The sequence below is a fragment of the Arvicola amphibius genome, chromosome 9 (assembly GCF_903992535.2).
Source record: "Arvicola amphibius chromosome 9, mArvAmp1.2, whole genome shotgun sequence".
NCBI classification, from domain to species: Eukaryota; Metazoa; Chordata; class Mammalia; order Rodentia; family Cricetidae; genus Arvicola; species Arvicola amphibius.
The window spans coordinates 74,945,005-74,966,044 of NC_052055.2; the positions used below are offsets into that span (position 1 = coordinate 74,945,005).

The window sequence follows — 21,040 nt, forward strand, 5'->3', positions numbered from 1 at the left end:
CCCTGTCTCAAAAAAAAAAAAGGAAAATATATGACTTAAAATCAGAAGAACCTACTGTGTGTGTCTAGTGTTAGTGCTTTAATCTGGCTGGGTGGTGGTGGCACACACCTTTAATCCCAACACTCAGGAGACAGAGGCAGGCGGATCTCTGTGAGTTCGAAGCCAGCATGGTGTATAGAGTTCCAGTACTGGCTTCATAGCTACTGAGAAACCCTGTCTCGGAACACTCCCCCCCCCCCCCCCCCCCCAAAAAAAACCCCAAAAAACAAAAGTGCTTTAATCTGATAGGAAACTCATGGCAGTAGGGACACCCAAAATTTTATGAGTATGAGCCACTCCATTTTGAAAAAGGCATCTAAGTTTGGTTATATGTATATAGCAGGTGACAGAAGTGCAAGTGGACCAAGATTGAGTGACATCAGACATATAGTCCTGAAAACAAGAAAGTGAGATCCTGTAGCTAAGAGAAGTGTATACATTGAGGAAACCTGTAAGTATAACAGAACAGGGAATCCCATGATCTCAACCCTAGTAGGGAAGTCTGTGACGTAACTATTATGAAGAAGGAAGAAGAAGAAATTCAGTTGCAACTTGATGGGAACACTAAAATATGTACCAGGATCTTGCCTTGGATTTTTCTTTAGCTCCTTAGTCCCTGTGATCTCTGTTGAAAGACAGACACACGTAGAGTAGACAAAAGCTAGAGTTGACTGAAGTTTGAAGTGGAGCTCTGTTATTGGGTAAGAGTAGGCATTCGCCAGAAACCGTTGCTTAGTGAATGGCAGCACCATCTGAGAGTTGTTCAAGTCAGGAATTTGGGTGTCATCTGAATTGGAGCTGATGAATTTTCAAGATTCTTAGTATTTTGAATATTTCTGAACCTTTCAAACTTTGTTTTGTCATTGACTCAGGGAATATTCATTCATTGTCAGTTGTACCTACTTGCTGTAAGCTTGTTATACTGCACGTACTGATCTCTTGCATTGTGAAAATGTCCCACATTCTTTGTAGTATATTTCAGAGCCTTGTATCGTCAACCTTTCAACCTCGTTCTTAGTCTTTATGACTCTTAAGAATTCTTCATATTCATGCTTCAGCTATATGTAGTGTCACCTTTGTTTCTCAGGGGTTTTGTTCTGTTTTGTCTTCCAATCAGGTTGTTCACATTCTATCTTTTATGTTCCTTCCCTGTGCCTTGCCCTGTTACTCACTTGTCACAGTAGAGTCAGTTCTAGCCTCCAACTGTGTGTAAGAGTTAAATTTAGGTTGTCAGGCTTGGTGGTTGGTGCCTTTACCCACTGGGTCATCTCACCAGCCCTGAGGTTACTTGTGAAGTCACCCTTATTTGCCTTTCCATTGCTAAATTTATGTAAGGTAAACTAAAGTTTGTAACTTTGGATGGTGGGACAGAGGGTGATGGTGGACTGAGGCGACCTCTAGAGCTGCCTCTCATACTGAGCTTCTAATCATTGAACATAGCATGACTTCATGTTTATGTGGTCTTTTGTTTCTTCTAGTAAAATTCCATACTCTTTCCCAAGATGATTCATTTTGATTTTTCAAGATAGAGCTTCTTTATGTAACCATGGCTGTCCTGAAACTTGCTCTACCAGGCTGGCCTCAAACTTAAGAGATTCGCCTGCCTCTGCCTCCTGAGTGCTGGGATTAAAGGTGTGTGCTACCACCACCTGGCATTCATTTTATTATACCTGTGAATTAGAGCAGGGAGCCATTAAGTTAAAACCTGTAAGGTAAAATCTACATGTCACTGGCTTGTACAAGACCTGTGTTGTAAGGTTACTGGCTAAGATTTTTATGATTGGATGAGGGAAAATTAAGAAAATGTTAAATTATGTGTAAAATATGTGAAAATTAAAAGACGCTACCTCCCCACTCCCCCGTTTTCTTGGAAATAGAGTCTCACATAGTCATGTTGGCTTTGAACTCACTGTAGTCTCTTTGTACTAGACGAGGACTTAAACTCCTGATTCTCTTGCCTCTTAACTCCCAAGGGCTGGGACTGCAAGTGTGGACCACCATGCCCATTAACTTAGGTTCATGAATTCTTTTAGAATATGTCTGGGTTTAGTTATTTAGGTATGTAACTGCATTTGATTACATATAACAGAACTGATACTAGAAAGAAATTGTATGGCCTGGTAGCCATAAATATTTAGTATATAGTGCTTTGTAGAAAGAAGTTGTATACTCTGGACTTAAAACTATTGTGTTACTTGGTTTATGTGTTTCAGGATTTTCTTGTGTGTGTTAGTGAGGGTAGGTTGAAACTCTCCTTTACCCTTTCTCCAGTTTCAATAAGATGTAAACTTATACTATGCCATGCTTGGCAAATGATCTGCATTCTTTAGCTTAAAAATGAGTTATGCCGTGATTTATTTAGTAATCACTGTAGCTATGTCTTGACATCTTAACATTTGAGAAGCAAAAAGTAGGGAAGCTAAGGTAGAAGGATTGCTGTGTATTCTAGGCTAGCCTTGGCTACATAAAAAATACAGAAATATGTCTAAGGATGTAAATTGGTTAAGACATACCTAAGTATCTTTCTCTTTTACTGATTTGCCTTTTTATAGGAAATTAAGCGAGAGACGGAACCCAAGGATAACAATTTGCCCATCAAACGGGAAAGGCATGGAAATGTAGCCAGTCTTGTACAGCGAATCAGCACTTATGGACTTCCAGCTGGAGGAATTCAGCCACATCCACAAACCAAAACCCTTAAGAAGAGTATGTAAACAATTCTTTTCCTACTTAGTTATGACTGCTCATAAATTCAGGGAGATGTGTTCAGTCTTCTACAGCCAACTGCAGTAATTAATTTACTCTCATGAACTGATGATTGGCATTGGCACACATAGTTTTTGTACTTGCTCATGTTGATTCAGTAACATTGATAATCCAGCATGAGTAAGCTGGTAGCCATATACAGGAACTGTAAATGAAGATATCGGGCTTATCTCTTACTGTCTCTGAATGGTTGACACATTGATTGTATTTAATAGTACTTACTAATTGTTGAGGTATCTGCTAGTCTGAAATGTCTTGATAAGTTTTTTTTCTTTTTCTTTTGAAATAGGGTCTTTCCCAGTAGCTTATGTTGACTTCATATGTGATCCTCCTGCTCTGGAAAGTTTTTTGTTTATAAATAAGTTAGGGAAAAAATTGATCAAGAGAGGTACCATATTTTATTGAAAATTTTTTTTTATTCATTATGTATGTGGATGTTGAGTGCGGAGGCCAGGGGACATGTTGTAGAGTTGGTTCTCTCCCAGTTTTATATGGGCCATAGGGATTGAGCCCAGGGTGCCAGGCTTGAGCAACAAGCACTATTACTCACCGAATTATCTCCCTAGTCCCGCATATCTTATGTTTTGTTTTATTTTTGAGGTTGTAATTTAATTGCAACATTTCTCCCTTCCCTTTCTTACTCCAAACCCTTCCATATACCTCTCTCCGATTCCTTCAAATTCATGGTCTCTTTTTTCATTAATTGTTATTGCATGCATGATATATTTGCTTGTACATACATATTGCTAAATAGAACCTGCAGAGTTCACATAATACTACTTGTATGTATATTTTCAGGTCTGACCATTTGATACTAGTCAACCTATTAGTGTGTTCTTCCCTGGGGAGGACTACCTCTCCTGCTCCCAGAATTACTCAGTTGCCTGAGTAATTTGTGTAGGCTTGAGGCCACATGGGCTTTTTCCGATCTAGTTTGGCATGTTTGTTGGTATAATTCTTGTACAGCTCATATTTAGGTGGTCATACTGATGAGACTTCATGTGTTATAGGTTCTGATATTAGTAGGAGACACAGTCTCCCAGTGAATTCCCTAATTCTGATTGGCTCTTATAATCTTTTTGTCTTCTATTCTGCAATGTTTCCAGAGCCTTAGATTCTGGAGTGGTTCATATATGAATCCTTTGGGAGTGGGCTCCACAGCTCTGCATTTTGTTTGGTTGTGGTTTTCTGTAGTGGTCTTCATCTGTTGCAAAGAAGATTCCTTGATGAAAGGTGAAGACCACACCTACCTGTGGGTATTAAGACAGATGTTTATAGATTGTTGTTAGGGATTATGTTTGTTTAGTAAATTAGTGGTTGTAGATCTCTTCCAAAAACCATGGTTTCATTAGTACTGAGTAGTTAGGTTTCCAGTACCAGACATGGTAATCCTCCAGCTGAATGGGTCGTAAGTCCTTAGAAAGCTGTTGGTTGCCACCAAGGTATATGTGCCATTACTGTGTCCATAGGATTATTGTGCCAACGTACTTTAAATTTTAGAAACTTGATCTCTTTTATGACTTTAGCTCACTTAAATTTACTTGAGTTTTTTTAAAACTTCAGTTAGGAAAAGAGAGGCAACAATGCCATTTACAAATATGAAGCATTGGCCGGGCGGTGGTGGCGCACGCCTTTAATCCCAGCACTCGGGAGGCAGAGGCTGGCGGATCTCTGAGTTCGAGGCCAGCCTGGTCTACAAGAGCTAGTTCCAGGACAGGCTCTAGAAATTACAGGGAAACCCTGTCTCGAAAAACAAAACAAAACAAACAAAAAAAAAACAAAAAAAAACCCCAAGTATGAAGCATTAAACATGTACAAACAATTATTTTTATGACAATGGATACTAAAGGTTTTATTATTTAAAAAAATCCCATTAAATTCCATGTGGGACAGTTCAGCTTATTGGTATTTTTTGCATATTCTGCATATTCTTTTTCTTTTCTCTCTTTCTTTTTGAGACAGGGTTTCTCTGTGTAATACTTGGCTGTTCTAGAACTTACTTCATAGACCAGGCTGGCCTTGAACTCACAGAGATCTACCTTTGCCTCCCAAGTGCTGGCATTAAAGGTGTGTGCCACCTACTGCCTAGCAAAAATACATATTCTTCCATCCATCCATCCATCCATCCATCCATCCATCCATCCATCCATCCATCCATCCATCCTGTGTGTGTGAGCCATAGTGTGTATGTAGTCAGAGAGCAATTGTAGGAGTTGGTTTTTCTCTTTCTATTAGATGGATTCTGTAGATCAAGCTAAAGTTATAGGGCTTGGAGGTATGTGCCTTTACCTGATGAGTAATTTTTGCCAGACCACAATTGTTTAAACACTCTTACCTGAGATTATTGCGATTATAGTATCTTTAAAATTTTGGTCTGTAACTCCCTGTGGTATTAAATGATTGGTAATAAGGAAGTTTCCCCCTTGAACTGTAAATGTAAGGGGGTTACTAGTTTTCATACAGGCCCCTTATTGTCACAGTGTATTTTCCATGTCAGTATAGCACAAGGTTATATCAGAAAACATTTTTGTGAAGAAAAAGTGTTTTGTTTTTGTTTTGTTTTGTTCTGTTTGAGGCAGGTTTCTCTGTAGCTCTGGCTATCCTGGAACTTGTTCCTTAGACCAGGCTGGCCTCGAACTCAGAGATCTGCCTGCTTTTTTTAACCAGTTCTTAGGATTAAAAGTATGCGCCACCCTTGCTGGCTCAATGAAGTTTTCTTTCTTTTTTTTTTTAAAAATATTTATTTATTAGGTATACAATATTCTGTCTCTGTGTAAGCCTGCAGGCCAGAAGAGGGCACCAGACCCCATTACAGATGGTTGTGAGCCACCATGTGGTTGCTGGGAACTGAACTCAGGACCTTTGGAAGAGCAGGCAATGCTCTTAACCTCTGAGCCATCTCTCCAGCCCCCTCAATGAAGTTTTCTTGATACTAAGACCAATTAAAGTTTTTTTAAATTTTTTTTTTATTCTTTGTGTTCCAGAAAATGTGATAGTGAAGTAATCTTTGTCCATCCCCGTCCTACTTTCACCTGGACAGTCTTAGCCATTTTAGTGGTCCTGGACTGCACTTCTTGGAGACTAGCCACGTAGTAGAGATGTACAGCACACAGTTGCACCTTTGTATGCAATTTCTGTGTTCCGAGAATTTCCAGATCATTGAAAGAGTTATTATGATCTCTGTCCATTATTAACACCCTACATTTTAATTCTGTGGCACTGTAAAGAGACAACATATGAGCTGAGAACTAATATCTTCAACTGCAGGCGTGAAGCAGAGACATTTAACTGGAATTGGGGTGAGCCCTTACCCCCAACATGCTTCCTGCAGTAAGGCCACACCTACCCAAATAGTACCATGTGCTAGAAACCAATTCTTCAAATACTCTAGCCTATGGGGAGTAGTTCTCATTCAAACTACCATAGTTTCTCTCAGTTTTGGTATAAGTAATAAAAGAGTACATACACACAATACAGGTGAAATCTATGTCCAGAAAAACTTTTGGACACATGTGACCTACCAAAATTCAAGAAAATATAAAAAAGAAATCCAGGTAATTTACCAAGCAAGAAAAAAGCCTGGGACCAGAAGAGGCTGCACTGTTAAAAGTAACCAAACATTTAAAGAAATAACACCAATGTTTTCTCAAGCAATTCCATATAATTGAGAGGGAGGGAACCCTTCCAAATTGATTCTGTAAGGTCAACATTATTTTGGTTCCAAAACCCAACAGAGCAGAACAAAGAAGAAAATACTCCCCAATGTCTTTGAATGCAAAATTATGCAAAATTCTAGCAAATTCAAATTAACAGGCGTGCCACAGATTGCACGACAAGTTTCCTTCCAAAGATGCAAAGATGTTTTTATCTTCTACAAATCAATAAACATAAATATAATGAGAGACAAAAACCATATTATCATCCCAATAGATGGAGAGGAAACATTGGCTAAAACTCAGCATCCCTTCATGGTCTGGACAAGGTAGGTACAGAAAACCACATTGTGCTGCAGGCTATATACATAGTCAGTGTACTGAATGTGAAAGACTGAAAGCATTTCCTGTAAGGTCAGGAACAGGTCAAGTGTGATAAGACTTTCATGGTAAGGGATGGAGGGCTTTTCATGGTTTTTAGTATATATATAGTGATAGAAGTGTAGCTAGAGCTACACTTAGGTTAGAGAGAGAAAAATACCAGACATATGAGCAAGAAAGGAGAAAGTCAGATTATCCCTGCTTTCATATTATGACATAGAAAAATCTAGAGAAAAAGCAAGACAACATACAAAAATTAATAATTCTGTAATTCAGTAGTTGGGGGTGGATCAGAAGCTTAAGGTTATTCTTGACTACGAAGCAAGTTGGAGGGTATTGTAGGACACATGAGACCCTGCCAAGTCTGATAGCCTGAGGCTGATATCTGAGACTCACACAGGAGAAATGACTTCCACATGTTGTCCTTTAACCTTCGCATGCATGCTATAGCACCCCCTCCCATACATAAAAAGTAATTAAAGAAAAATGCTTAGTATGCAAAACTATATCATACCAAAGTAATTCAAAACTATAGCAAGTTACCATTTTATCCTATTTATAATGTCTGTTAAGAAAACCATGAAAACATGGAAAAAAGGAGGATGTGTACACTGTTGGTGTTATGTAAATTAGTTCAGCTGTTTTGAGAGTGGCAGTTTCTCAAAAAGCTAAAAATAATCCCAGCACTGAGAGGCAGAAACAGGAGGATCCTAAGGTCAAGGTAAATCTGGATTTCAACTAGGACCCTGTCACAGACAATAAATAATAGTACCATAAATCCAGCTATATTCTTAGACAGTGTATCTGAAAGAATTGAAACAGCTGTGCAAAAATAGATATACTTGTATTTAAGCAGCACCATTCCCAATAGCTAAGTTATATACTTCCCAAGGTAAGTGGGATAAAGATAATAACACATTAACCATATAACGGTATATTATTTGATCCAAAATAAGAATGTCTGTCTTCCTTATCTAGCTCTGTCCCCTTCCTTAGCTAACTTGCAGAAAGGGCATGTATTTGTCTAAAAAGGGAAATATAAGCATCTACCTGGAGATCTAGGCGGTAGATTTTTAAAGAAAAAGCTGACTTGATTTTTTTTTTTGAAGTTCAGAAATGAACTGTCTAACATCATTTTCAAATTTTTATTATGTTTGTTTACTTACATGTGTGACATAGCACATATGCAGAGGCCAGAAGAGTTACTTCCTTCCTTTCACTGTGTCATTTCCGGGTATCAGACTCTGGTTGCCAGGCTTTGGTGGCAAGTACTTTTACTTGCTGGGCCATCTTGATGGCCCCAGCATCACTGATTTTCAAAGAAAAAAAGCAAGAGAGTCAACCCAAAGGATGGATCCATCTGCCTGATACAGGAGAGAACAGGGGATTTGTATCCACTGCCCAAAGCCATTAATGGCTAACGTGCATTGAAGGAGGGGGAGGCGCTGAGACAAGGGTCTACTCCAGTTTTCTCTAGTTCTATCTTGAGAAAATCTGTATGCTTCTACTTCTCTCTTCTGGTTAGTGACTGGATAATCTGTGCATCATGACAGTGAGGTGTTGAAGTCATCCCTGCTGTTACCGTATTAAAGCCTGTTTCATTTGATGCCCTCCTGGTTCTTTCTGTTTTAGTTTGAGACAGATCTTAAGTACCCTAGCCTAACTTTGAACTCCTGATCCTCCAGTCACTCACCATACCTACCACACTTGTCTGGCTTTCAGGGTTTCTGTTGATAATTAGTCCAATGGGATTATCCTTAAATGTGATCTCTTGTGGCTGTCCTTTTGACAGGTTGACTATCATACATTGTAGAGAGGATCTTCTCTGGCTGTTGGGATTTATATAACAATACTGTCCCTGAGCTGGGCAGTGGTAGCACACACCTTTAATCCCAGCACTTGAGAGGCAGAGGCAGGTGGATTTCTGTGAGTTCAAGACCAGCCTGATCTACAAGAGCTAGTTCCAGGACAGGCTCCAAAGCTATAGAGAAACCCTGTCTCAGAGGTGGGTGGGGGGACCCAAAAAAATCCTGTCCCTGATGGTGCATGCCTTTCCCAAAATTAGAGAAAATTTCTGCTGTTTTCATTTGTTTTGCTTTGTCCTTATTAAAATTTTGAATATGTTGATGACACACATATTTGATCTTTTAATGATATCCTCCAGTCTTTCATGTTCTTTTCATTCTTATTTTTATATTTTTATACAAATATGTTATTTCCAAAAAGATGTTTCAAGCTCTCATATTATTTCTTTTCCCTATTAAGTCTGCTGTTGAAGTTTTTGGATGGATTCTGTTTGATTCAATGAGCATCATTTCCTAGATTTCATATTAGTTCTTTTTTTGATGATTTTCTTAATCATATATTGCCTTGTTTTTCCAAGTTTACTTAATCATTCTATTTCTATTCCTTTGGATCTCATTAAGCTTTAAAACAACAACAGCATACTATCTTAAATTTTTTATCTTGAATTTCATGTTGTTCAGCATATTTAGCTTTTTTTTTTAGAATGTGCTTTGTTTATTTCTAACTGATTACTATAATACTTTCACTTTACTCCTGAGAGTTTCTTTGGGTTTGATTATTGAGGTTGGAGTTGGAGAGACCCACTTCTGCTGGTGCCACAGGAGTAGAGATGCTGTAGCAGGCCTGGCCTTGTGTGGTAGAGTACTGTGTAGAACTCTTACCTCCAGTTGGAGAGCAGTCCCTAGGTTATAGAGTTTTCCTCAGGCACTGTTTATACTGCCTCTTTTATTTGAGTATGCAGTTGTAGTAAGCATGTAATGTCCAAAACATTTGTTCTTTGAGTAGGCAGTGGGTACAAGTCCAATGGTCTTCTAGGAAGGTTAGAACAGAAATCACAACACTTCCGCTGTGCCACTGATACCTAGTCTTAACAGGAGTGTGTGATTGTACAAGATAATTGTGAAGCCTGATACATAGGACACATGTAGTTGTAATGGAAGCAGAAATATATTCTTCTGTTCTGCTGTAGGCATACCTGTCCAAGAGTGGGACCTTAGGTCCCCTCCCCTGGTGTGCATGCTTGCTTGGGATATTTTTATATTTTTATACAAATATGTTATTTCCAAAAAGATGTTTCAAGCTCTCATATTATTTCTTTTTCCCTATTAAGTCTGCTGTTGAAGTTTTTGGATGGATTCTGTTTGATTCAATGAGCATCATTTCCTAGATTTCATATTAGTTCTTTTTTTGAGTATGATTTTCTTCCTCTGAAAAATCATTATCTACCAGGGATATTGCTGGAATGGTTGCAACTGGAGCTGTGCAAAATTCCTCTTAGTTCTAAGTACAGAGAGCACATCCAGACCCAATTTCTCTGTGGACCAGTTGGGTAGCATTATGATGGTGCAATGCCATTGCTTGAAACTGCCCCAAAACACCTATGTGTGTTGAGAATACAGTCTAGGAGCCCTTTTCTTCATCTTGTCAGAGTTAGGAACTTCTGTGTGGAACTGAGAGCTGAGCAGGATCTACTTGTGGCAAACTATACCCTTACCTATCTCAGTTGGTGGCTCGCTAATGATTTTGTTTTTTTGTGGCTAATCACCTTCACGTCTGCACTCTGCATCCCTACACTGATTCTCAGGGTAGGTTCTGTTGGTGGATTTTGTGTCTGGTGTCTTTTCCAATGAGGTCAGTGCCTGCCCCACATGAACATGGCAGTCCGGATGTCTGGCCCCACTGAAACATGGCAGTCCGGATTCAAGATTCTATCTCAAAGAAGGCCTCCGGGTTACTAATCCTGGGAATCGCTGGATGAAATCCTTCTTCTAACTCTATACTAGTGGATAGATTCAGATTCTCTTTAGAATGTAAGCATTCCAGGGTTATAAAACTTCCAAGTAGGGCAGGAGTGTCGATGTCTGTGCTTGATAGTTTTCTGATTTTCTTTCTACTTTTATCCCAGAAGGGAAAGGGTTCCAAGCTGCTGAGCCAGGAACCTGGGTGTTGGAGTATTTTTTCTTTTACAATGCAGCTGTCTCAAGGCTTGGGACTTTACAATGCGTTTGTTTTTTCTGTGGTTGAATGCCAGTTTTTCATCTCAATGTGCATCTGTACATCTGTTACCTGTTGCCAGCCTGCCTTTCTCCCTCTTTCTTTCTTTTTCCCCTCCCCCTCTATTCTCTGGAAGGAGCAAGCGCGTGTGCTGGTACTTCTGCGCAACCATCTTGCCTTCCCTTCAACAGTCACCTTAAAGTAGCACATTTTAAATATTCCTAGGCCTTGATTAAGAAGTCATCTGAAAATTACCACTGGGAGGGACTTGCCTACAATAATTGTATTGTCAGAATGTCTTTGTAGTCTTAAAAGTTGTTGTGGATATTTTGCTTGTGTTGTAATTGAAGGGATCAGGTGTACCCATTTTCTATACTGGAACCCTTACACTTTATCTGGAGGTGCCAACATGTTGTGTTGTGTGAGACATGTTAAAAATCACCCAGTGCTGTTTTGTGATTGCTTGTTTAAATTGTTTTTCCCTTTTACACACTTGTAACTATAATTGTGGTATCTGAATAAAGGTTGCTAGTTACAAAATAATATTTTTACCATATTTTTTAAATGATTTCTTCTAGAGACCAAAACGCGTCAGTGTAAAGTTCTTTTTGACTACCTTCCACAAAATGAGGCCGAACTGGTACTGACAGTGGGGGATATCATTGATATTAATAAGAGGTAAGGACCAGAAGGACTTTGTACATTTGCAGTATCACAGCAAGTGACGTGGTGTGGCTTCTAGAAGAGGGCTTTGTCAGATTTTAAAATTTATAAAAATTTATGCCTGTTTTCAATAAAATTTAAAGACAGTCTTTGTTACTTGTGCTTGCTATGTACTGTTTGTGTGTTTGTCTTAATAAAAATAAACATTTTTTAAGCTTAAAATTAATGTAATTTTCTATTGGCAAGAAGCTCACCCAAGCCTGGCTACCTGAGTTCTGTCCTTGTAACCCATGAAAAGAGAACAACTCTACAGAGTTGGCCCTGACCTCGGCATACACATTACATGCTCACACCCATCCTCAAGTTGTGCACACATAGCATTATAATAATGCTAAAAAGTAAAATTAATGTTATTTAAATAGTCCCAAACACCAGAGAGCCTTATCTAATTCTCTGTTGGCACAAAACAATAACAAAATTTCTTTTTGAATGATAACAGGAGTGCAATGCAGAAATTGCTATAAAGTCTGGTCTTGTTTGAATTGTTGTATTTAAATTCTAGCCAGTATGCTTTTTTTTTGCAGTTTTAATACTTTAAGATATGAAAACCGTTTTAATTTCTTATATCTGCTTTTCTCATTAAAGGAATATTTAAAGTTTTGCTGGCCAGTGAAGATGCTATTTTAGAGAGTGCTTTGATAAAATGTATTGTAGCAGGAATTGATTTTGTGTCATGATTTCTCATTTATCACTGGTATCTACAATACTTCAAGAATACGTATATAAAAGGCCGTCTGATCTCTGTCTGACAGCATCACCAGTTAGCGTTTATTTGGAAGTACTGGTGCTAAATAAGTTTGACATTTTCTTCCTTTATAACAGAAGGGGATATTTATCTTTATTTCTCAGAGGGAGAGACTGAGTCATAGAGAACCACATTGCTTATAGTTGTTACTCATGATGCAGAAGAAGCTACCCCAAAATTAGTGCAAAAACAACTGTTATGCTTGTGGGTTGTGTGGCCTCAGGTATGCAGATAGACCGCAAGGGATGGGTTGTCTGTTCCATGATGTCTGGGACCCCAGCTGGACGGGTTCAGAAGTAAGGGGGCTGGTGAGGAGAGCCTTGTAAGAAAGTCCCCTCATTTACAACCTGTGTCTGATAGCCTTGAAAACTAGAACTGCCACTTGGATAGCTCTTTAGTGTCGTTTACATTTGGCTTGGGTTTCTTAGAGGATGTGAGGTGTCTGGATAGTTGGTCTTATAGTCTGAACTAACAGATCTCAAACCTGAAATGGTCAAGATTCTGAAACCTCCTGACTACCCGCCATAATAATCAAAAAGGTTTCAGATTTTGGGTCGAGTTTACTGTAAACACTCCATAGTCTGAAATCCAAAACATTTTGAGTAGAGGGCACTTATTTTGATTTGCCACAGCATTTTCACAACTCAGAGTGCAAACCAATTCAGCATACATGGGGAAGTAGTGCCTTTTACAGTCTAGCCTTGGAAATGATAGCTACTTACCAACAACTTAGAGACTGTCAGGAGTGAAACCATCTTCATTTACTTTCATATGTGCCTGACATGTAGTGGCCTGAATTTGATTGTGTGTAGTTTGCCATCTTGTTGTGCCTGTCTGGAACAGCTTCCTGCTCCCCTCCCCCACATGGAGGAGTTGAACCCAGGACTTCTGTGTATAGTGGGGCCCTTGTTTTTAGCTAGGGGTCTGACCATCTATTTCCGCTGGCCTCAAACTTGTAGTCTTCTTTTTCAACCTCCTGAGCACTGGAATTACAGGCATGTGTCCTGCAGGCTCAACTGCAGTCTGTTTTAAATGATTGTTTGCTTTTTATTTGTTTGTTTTTATTTGTTTTCCTTAGAGACACATAAGGGTCTCAAAGCTCAGTCTGGCTTTAAACTGGTGGTTTCCTGCCTCAGCCTACTCAGTGCTGGATTACAGGTATGGTCACCATGCCCAGTTCATTATTGCTATGCTTGAATGAATGTGCACTGCCACTCTTCCCAATAATTCCTTAAATGACTTTTAACAAGTTGCTGATGATTTGGAGTTTTAAAACTGATTTTTTTTTTGTTACTTTGTGGCTGTTCCCTTTTGTCATATTTAATTCCATACCACACATAGCTCCTATAATTTTCAATCCTTTATCTTAGTTTCCTTTTACCTTTTCTTTCTTCCTCTTTCTTTGAGGCAGGGTCTTACTCGTAGCCTACTTCTTTGAACTTAAAATTTAGCCTGGTCCTGGCCTTACACTCAAAGCAACTCTCCTGCACTATTCCCTGAGTGCTGTGGTCAGACATGAGTCTTCATGCTCAGTTTCATTTGCCTTCGGTCTGCTAAAACCTCTGAACTCTTCATGCTTGCTACTTTACTTTGCCATCCCAAGTATTACTGTATCTGGCTATTAGTAGTCAGCTATATTGTCTGTAACCATCATGAGTTTTGATGTGACTATGCTTTTCTCCACATGCTTTTTATCTAGAAGATTCTCATTAGGCTTAGTGTTGAGTTTCTTGGTCATTGGCTTTAGGGGAGAAGATTCTGATATTTCCAGCTTATGCCTCCCGTGCTTTTATTGCACTTTTTTCTCACTTTGATTACAGCACTTATTTTTACATTTCATTATTATTAGTTTACTTATTTTGGTTTTGAGACAGGAACTCACTAATGTAGTTTTGGCTGACTTAGAACTAAAAAGGTTGACCTGTCTCTTTCTTCTGAGGCCAGAGAGCAACATTTGGGAGTCAGTTTTCTTCTACTCTGTGGGCTTCAGGGATCAAGCTCAGGTAGTCAAGGTTGGCAAGCAGTCCTCCCTGCTGAGAGTCATTTCACTGGTTCACAAGTTATATCCTTAGAGTTATTAAACTTGTCCAAACGAAAAATTTTTAAGTAAATAATTTATCTTATTTTTATAAAGCAAGGTTCAGTAATGTCTGAGTGCCATTCCAGTCAGGGGCTAGTGCTTTCTCAGTTATGCATTATATTCTACTTGTCATTTAATAAAAAGTATTTGTTTTCATAATTTGAATTGATTATTAAGTTTTTTGTTGTAAACATTCAAGTAATATTAATCCCATGCATGACTAATTTAATATTAGCTTAGAAATATTGGTTAGACATCATCCACTTATTAACTTTTTATTTCCCTGTTGTTTTCTGTTAAAGCGCACTTGTTTTGCCATCGGTAACTACTTGCTCATATATTTTTACTTATTTTTTTCAGTAGAGTGAGGTTTTCACTTAAAAGAATTTTACTACATTTGGGCTGTGAACTTTTTCAGGTGGAGGAAGGCTGGTGGAGCGGAACTCTGAACAATAAGTTGGGACTTTTCCCCTCAAACTTTGTGAAAGAGTTAGAGATCACAGAGGATGGCGACACCGAAGGTCAGGACGAATCAGGTAAGGGAAAAACTTGACTAAGATTTTATCTCTTGGAATTCTTCTTTTGAGTGCTTAATCAGTTTCAGTTAGCCTGGTTTTATAGAGCAGATTATAATGGGAATAGAAGGGGAAAAAAACTATTCTTTTTCTTTCCCTGAGTTCTGTTCAGCATACTATTTGAACTGCTGAGTTTGCAAATGTCCCAGCTTAATAATTGAGAAAAATTTAAATAGCAATCTTTTGTTTTCTATATTCATATTCCAGATTCTGTTTTCCTTACAATTAAATGCTAGTTAATTAATTAATTGTTATTGCTGTTATTGTTATTTGGTCTTTTGAGATAAGTTCTCTATATGTAACTTTGTCAACATGGAACTCACTGTGTAGAACACGCTTTATTTGAACTTGTAGCAATCTTCCGGTCTCAGTCTCAGAAGTACTGTGATTCTAAGTGTGTGTCCTACCATGTTTAGCTTAATAAAATTTGCTCTCTTGTCAATTAGAGACAGAAATTCATCTTATTATGCTCATCATTTAAGGATTTTAGTTGAAGAAGAATGTTAACACAAGCTAATATAAATTAATACTTTTTTTAAAAAGAAAACCACGGTTGTATTTTTTGAAGTTTAGGTAGGATCGTACATATAGTGAGAATTTTAAAAAGTCATGCTTCTATTACCTATTAATACATAGCTATTTTTGGTTATGTATGTTATGGATTTTAAGGGTAGTCTATAACCTGTAGATGCCAGTTACTTTTTCTTTTCTTTTAGAGTCAGTATAATGCCAAGGTATGTGTGTTTCTTGTTATATGAGTAGTGAATATATGCTATATTTGCCTTTCTGTAATTAATTGCAAACGAGAGTATGATTTTATCAAATTGGTATTATATGCAATTGCAGGGCAGTGCATTGTTTTGAGCTATTATTTCCTTTGACTTATCAGAACTTTTAGTGTTTTATTATACATATGTGCAAATGAATTTGAAGTGAAATGAAAGCTGTTAATGTGCAGAGAATGGATTCTGAGCTTTAATGAACTGAATGATAAGAGACTTTTAGAGAAGGTAATCCAAATAATAATGAAAACTTTCATAGACTTGAAGGGTTGGAGACATGGCTCTGCAGTTAAGAGTACATACTGCTTTTGGTTTCCAGCATGCACCTGGACAGCTCATGATAGCCTGTAACTCCGTCTCCAGGAGGATCTTGTTTCGTGGGCATCTGCACTCATGTGCACATACCCACACGTACAAATAATTAAAATAATTCCTTACAAAATAAAAATAAAAATTTATCTACAGTAGCATTAAATGTATTGATAAAAGAAATCTAGAGTTGTTTTGAAATTATTCTCAGTGTTCTATTTCTGGACTTCAAGAGAATTTCCTGCTACTTTTGTCATAATTCATAATTTTGTATTTTTTTTGCATGTGAATGAGGGTGGTATCTTCCTTAACACTACAACCTAAGAAATTTGAAGCCTAGAGAGCAGGCAGCCTTTTTTTTCATTTTAATTATTTAATGTTTGTGGGGTTTTACCTGTATGTTTTATGTATGCCACATGTGCCTGGTTCTCACAGAGGCCAGAAAGAGTTGGATCCCTTGGGACTGGAGTTAACTGCTATTGTATGCGGGGGAATCAAACCTGGGTTTTCTGGAACAGCAGCCTGTGCTAGTCTCTTATATACCGAACTCTTTTACCAGCTCAAGAAGGCATCTTGTTAAATGGTAGAAAACATGAAGAAATTGATTTTGGGAGGAAAAGCTAGGTTTTTTTAAATGGCAGAAAAATGCATGAGGTGATAAGTTCAGAAACATCTAGAAACCTAGAAAGTCCTTATACCCCCATCATTTCATTGACCTGATTGATTTCCATTTTTTATCTATTAAAATTTTTGTTTCTCACTGTGGGTATGTACTATTTGCATGTGAGTATGTGGGTGCCTGGGGAAGCCAGAGAAGGAAGTTAGATCTCCTGGAGCTGGAGTTACAGGCAGTTGTGAGCTGACTGATAAGGGTTCTGAGAAGTGAACTCAGGTCCTCTGGAAGAGCGTAAGTGCTCTTAACTACTGAGCCATCTCTCCAGCCCCTAGCCCTTCATTTTATAGCAGAGAAACCTGACACTATGCTTTTATTTTTATTAAAGAATCAAAATTTCTAAGAGTTTTGTCATATGAATCCCATTGCCGAGTACTTTTATTTGCAAAGTGTTGCCTTATAGGACCATCTTAAACATTTTGTTTTTTCTTAAAGAGGGTCTTGCTCTGTATAGTCCAGATTGACCTCAAATTCATGGTAATTCTGCCTGAACTTCTAGGTGCTAAGAATACAGGCTTGTGCTAGAAACATTTCTTTTAACTTGGAGAAACATAAAAATGGAAGAGTTGTCATGTATCCTTTACCCAGATTTATCTAGTTTACAATTCACCATGGTCTAGTTATTGTTCATGTTTTCTCTACATCTGTTTTAAAAATCTTGTTTATCTTTTGAGACCAAAGATTGTCTCATGGTTACATTATTATCATCATCAAATCAGGACACTTTATATTGATGATGTTGTTTCACACATAGTTCATCTACAGACTTCTTTAATTGTTCTTTTATTGTTTTATAATGATTTTTTTTCTTCTGAACTTAGGACCACACATATGGTTTAACTTTTAAACTGTTCTTTAGACCAGTTCCTTTATCTTCTGTCTGCTTTTTTGGGCATTAAGACTTTTGGAGACTGTACACCAATTGCTTTGATTTTTCTTGAGTGGATTAGGTACATTGTGTTTGTTTAGAATCTTGGAGACTTAGTTTTTAGGGTTCCCCACAGATATCAAAATCAGAGGACACTATAGTTTCTTTCTAAAATAACAGAATTTGCATATAATTTAGGCACATCTGATTGTGCATGTTAAATAATTTCCAGTTTTACTTATAATAACTAAGACAGTGTAAATAGTTACTACAATGTATGTATAAGGAAAAACAAGAGAAAGTCTGTAAAAATGCAGCTGTCATACACCTTACCACATTTCCCCTCGTTCGAATCTGGACACAGAACACTTGAGGATGGGACTTCCATGGGTACTGTGACCTCACTGTGTCTTTGCTTGGAAGTCTCTTTGAAGTATTCTGATGGTTTATGATTCTCTTATTATTCACTTCATTATTGATACCTTTTCTGAATGCTCTGTATAAAAAAGCAAAAGACTCAACCCCCTTTTTAAAATTATAGTCTCTTTGATTTCATTTTGAAGCAGAATTTACTCTTCCTTATTTACACACACACACACACACACACACACACACACACGCAAACTACTTACTAGAATATATAAATTTTGTTCACTGCCAAATGTCTGTTTTGTGGAATAGTGTGACATGTCGATAGTCAATGAATGAAAGAATAGTACTTTTTGGTATACAGAGAATTTTCAGGCAGTTTAGAAAGTGAAACCCTTAACTTCGGAGGGTATTGATGTCACTCTTACTAAGGGTGATGAAATAGGACACCTGGTTATCCAGTGAGTAGTAAATCATAGCTGGACTGCTGTTGATTTCTTTTATACTTCTTAATGTGTAGAAAGCATGAACAGGAAATTAGGTACTAGGCAGCCCTGTGGTTTTCCTGTTGGACACTAATTTCTGAGTCATGATCATGAATTCTGAGTAGTGATATGAGAGCTCATTTACATTTCAGTGGAGGCTTGTCATTAAGTCTGCAATGTCATAGTTACAGACCAAAAGGAAGCCCACATATAAAAACTGCTATTCACTTAGCATCTATAGTTTGTTTTCTTTTAGTATGTTGAGCGCTTGTTGTCCAGCATACTTGCTTATATTCTGGGGGTTCAGTGGTGAATAACAAGCAGCCCCCCAACTTTAAAGCTTTTGTTTTGTTCAAAAAGAAAAGACTTTATTAAATGAGTCAAAATTAATGTAATTTGACATGAGAAGTACGTCACAAGGAACTTCTGAGTACTATAAATGTGCACAAAGGGGGAAAACACCTTTTTTTAATTTATTATTTATTTATTTATTTATTTATTTATTTATTTATTTATTTATTTATTTTCGAGACAGGGTTTCTCTGTAGCTTTGGAGCCTGTCCTGGAACTAGCTCTTGTAGACCAGGCTGGTCTCGAACTCACAGAGATCCGCCTGCTTCTGCCTCCCGAGTGCTGGGATTAAAGGCGTGCGCCACCACCGCCCGGCAGAAAACACCTTTTGCAGAAGTCATGTGTTGAGATCTCAAAATCAATAGGCCAGTGCCTCAGCAAACGTGAAGAATGAAGAAAGGCCATAGGTTTTCAAGATCTGGAAGACATTCGTTTCAGAGAGATTTTGGATTATATAGTTGGATTAAGGATGGAGAAACGTCAGGCATAAGACACTAAAGACACTAAATCACAGAGAATGTTTGAAGGGGAATGACATGATCAATTTTTTTTTAAGCTGGATTCTTTTGGTTGCATGTGGAGAGTGCTTTGAGGACGACTGGCTGGCAGGCTCAGCGGTCTTAATTTAGGTAGAATAGTATTTGTCTAAGCTAGAAGAATGCTGTGGTGGTGGAGAGACATGGGTAGAATGGAAGAGCTCCATAGGCTCTGTATCATTTAGGATTTAGTTTTGATGGGATACGGAGAGTGACCGAAGAAGAGTGGTCAGAGATTACCAGCTAGTCTTTGGGTTAATGCAGATACTGTTTATTGTCAGGAGCTAGGTTTAAGTTGGGAGAGATGGTGAATTTACTTTAGAGATGTTGAGTTAGAGCCCTCCTAGGGAATATGGGACTATCCAAGTAAAGATAATCAAGATAATCTCCCTTCCTCTCTTCTCCCTCCTTCTCTTCCTTTCTTCACATGGTATATACTAAACACAGAGAAAATGTGCAGCCATTTTTAAAAGCTTCTAGACTGGTGTTGTAAGATTAATGGTAAACTGGATTGTTTCTATTGGATGCTGGGTTTTCATCAGGTGTCTGTGTTGTATTACTTTTCATTAATACCCAGTATAATCACGATTTTTTGGTAATTTTTAACAAAGGATCACATTTCAGATTTTAAAAATTGTTTTATGTTACTACATGGAAGTATACATGAAGTAGTTTTTGTTACAAATTTAGTGAAAAAAAGGGAACTAGATTTTACCATAAATAAATTATTTATAATATATATATATATATATTCAGTGATTATACATTTGAGCTGGAGCAGAGGTGTATTTAATGAGCTATTAGATGAGATGCTAATAAGTAGTGGAACAAACCAAGACGAGAGGGAGTAAAAAAAATGTGTAAATAAAAAAACAAGTAGCAAGCTAATGGATTTAAATATTATTACACTATATAAATATCAGTGGTCTGAAAATTGATATGGACAAGATTGCCAGACTGGTAAGTATACTATCAGGGTCTCAAACAGGTTATAAGAAAGATATAACCTGATATTCTGTGTAAGACATACTAGATTTAGGATTAGGATGGTCTATATTAACATCAAAGGATCCTTCAGGAAAAGACAATACCGCCATATAAGCTTTTTCACAACAAAATGCTCTTTCACAGTCTAATTGCACTCCCGCAGACCATAACGTGGTGCTAGTTCTTCCCAGGTGCTGATGAGTCAGTCATCTCCTAGTGAGTGTACCTCTTAAGTGTCCGTCACCTTTCTGTACCATTAGGAGACAAGCCATATCTAAGCAGTAGTATCTTGCTAAGAATCTTTTCTGAATTCTTAATCATAAAATTAAATATAGTTAGAATATTTATTTTATTCAACATAGCAGCAAAAATCAAAGTACATTTGAGCACTGTGTTGTTTATCTTTTTTTTTCTTTACAAGTATAAGATACAGATATTGTAGAAAGTGTTGTAAAGATTTTTTGTAATTTTGAGTGTCCATTCTTCATAAACAAAATTATTCTTTTAGAAATAGCTTTGACTGGCCCTACCTCACCATTACTGTCTCCGGGAAATGGGAGTGATCCTGGATTCAGTTACACAGCCAAAGAAAGTTTTCCGAGGAGTTGGATTTGGAGATATTTTTAAAGAAGGCTCTGTGAAACTTAGGACAAGAACATCCAGTAGTGAAACAGAAGAGAAAAAACCAGAAAGGTAGT

At 37.7% G+C, this 21,040-nt stretch overlaps 1 protein-coding gene across 1 annotated transcript in view; it reads left to right on the forward strand.

The window, feature by feature from the left end:
• Window positions 1–21,040, forward strand: part of LOC119823731 (CD2 associated protein) — a 119,141-nt gene that overhangs the window by 65,307 nt on the left and 32,794 nt on the right. The window contains 5 exon segments of the mRNA XM_042055758.1: window positions 2,592–2,745; window positions 11,438–11,530; window positions 14,818–14,943; window positions 20,851–20,911; window positions 20,913–21,035. Of these exon segments, the coding sequence (XP_041911692.1) occupies window positions 2,592–2,745; window positions 11,438–11,530; window positions 14,818–14,943; window positions 20,851–20,911; window positions 20,913–21,035 (557 nt within the window).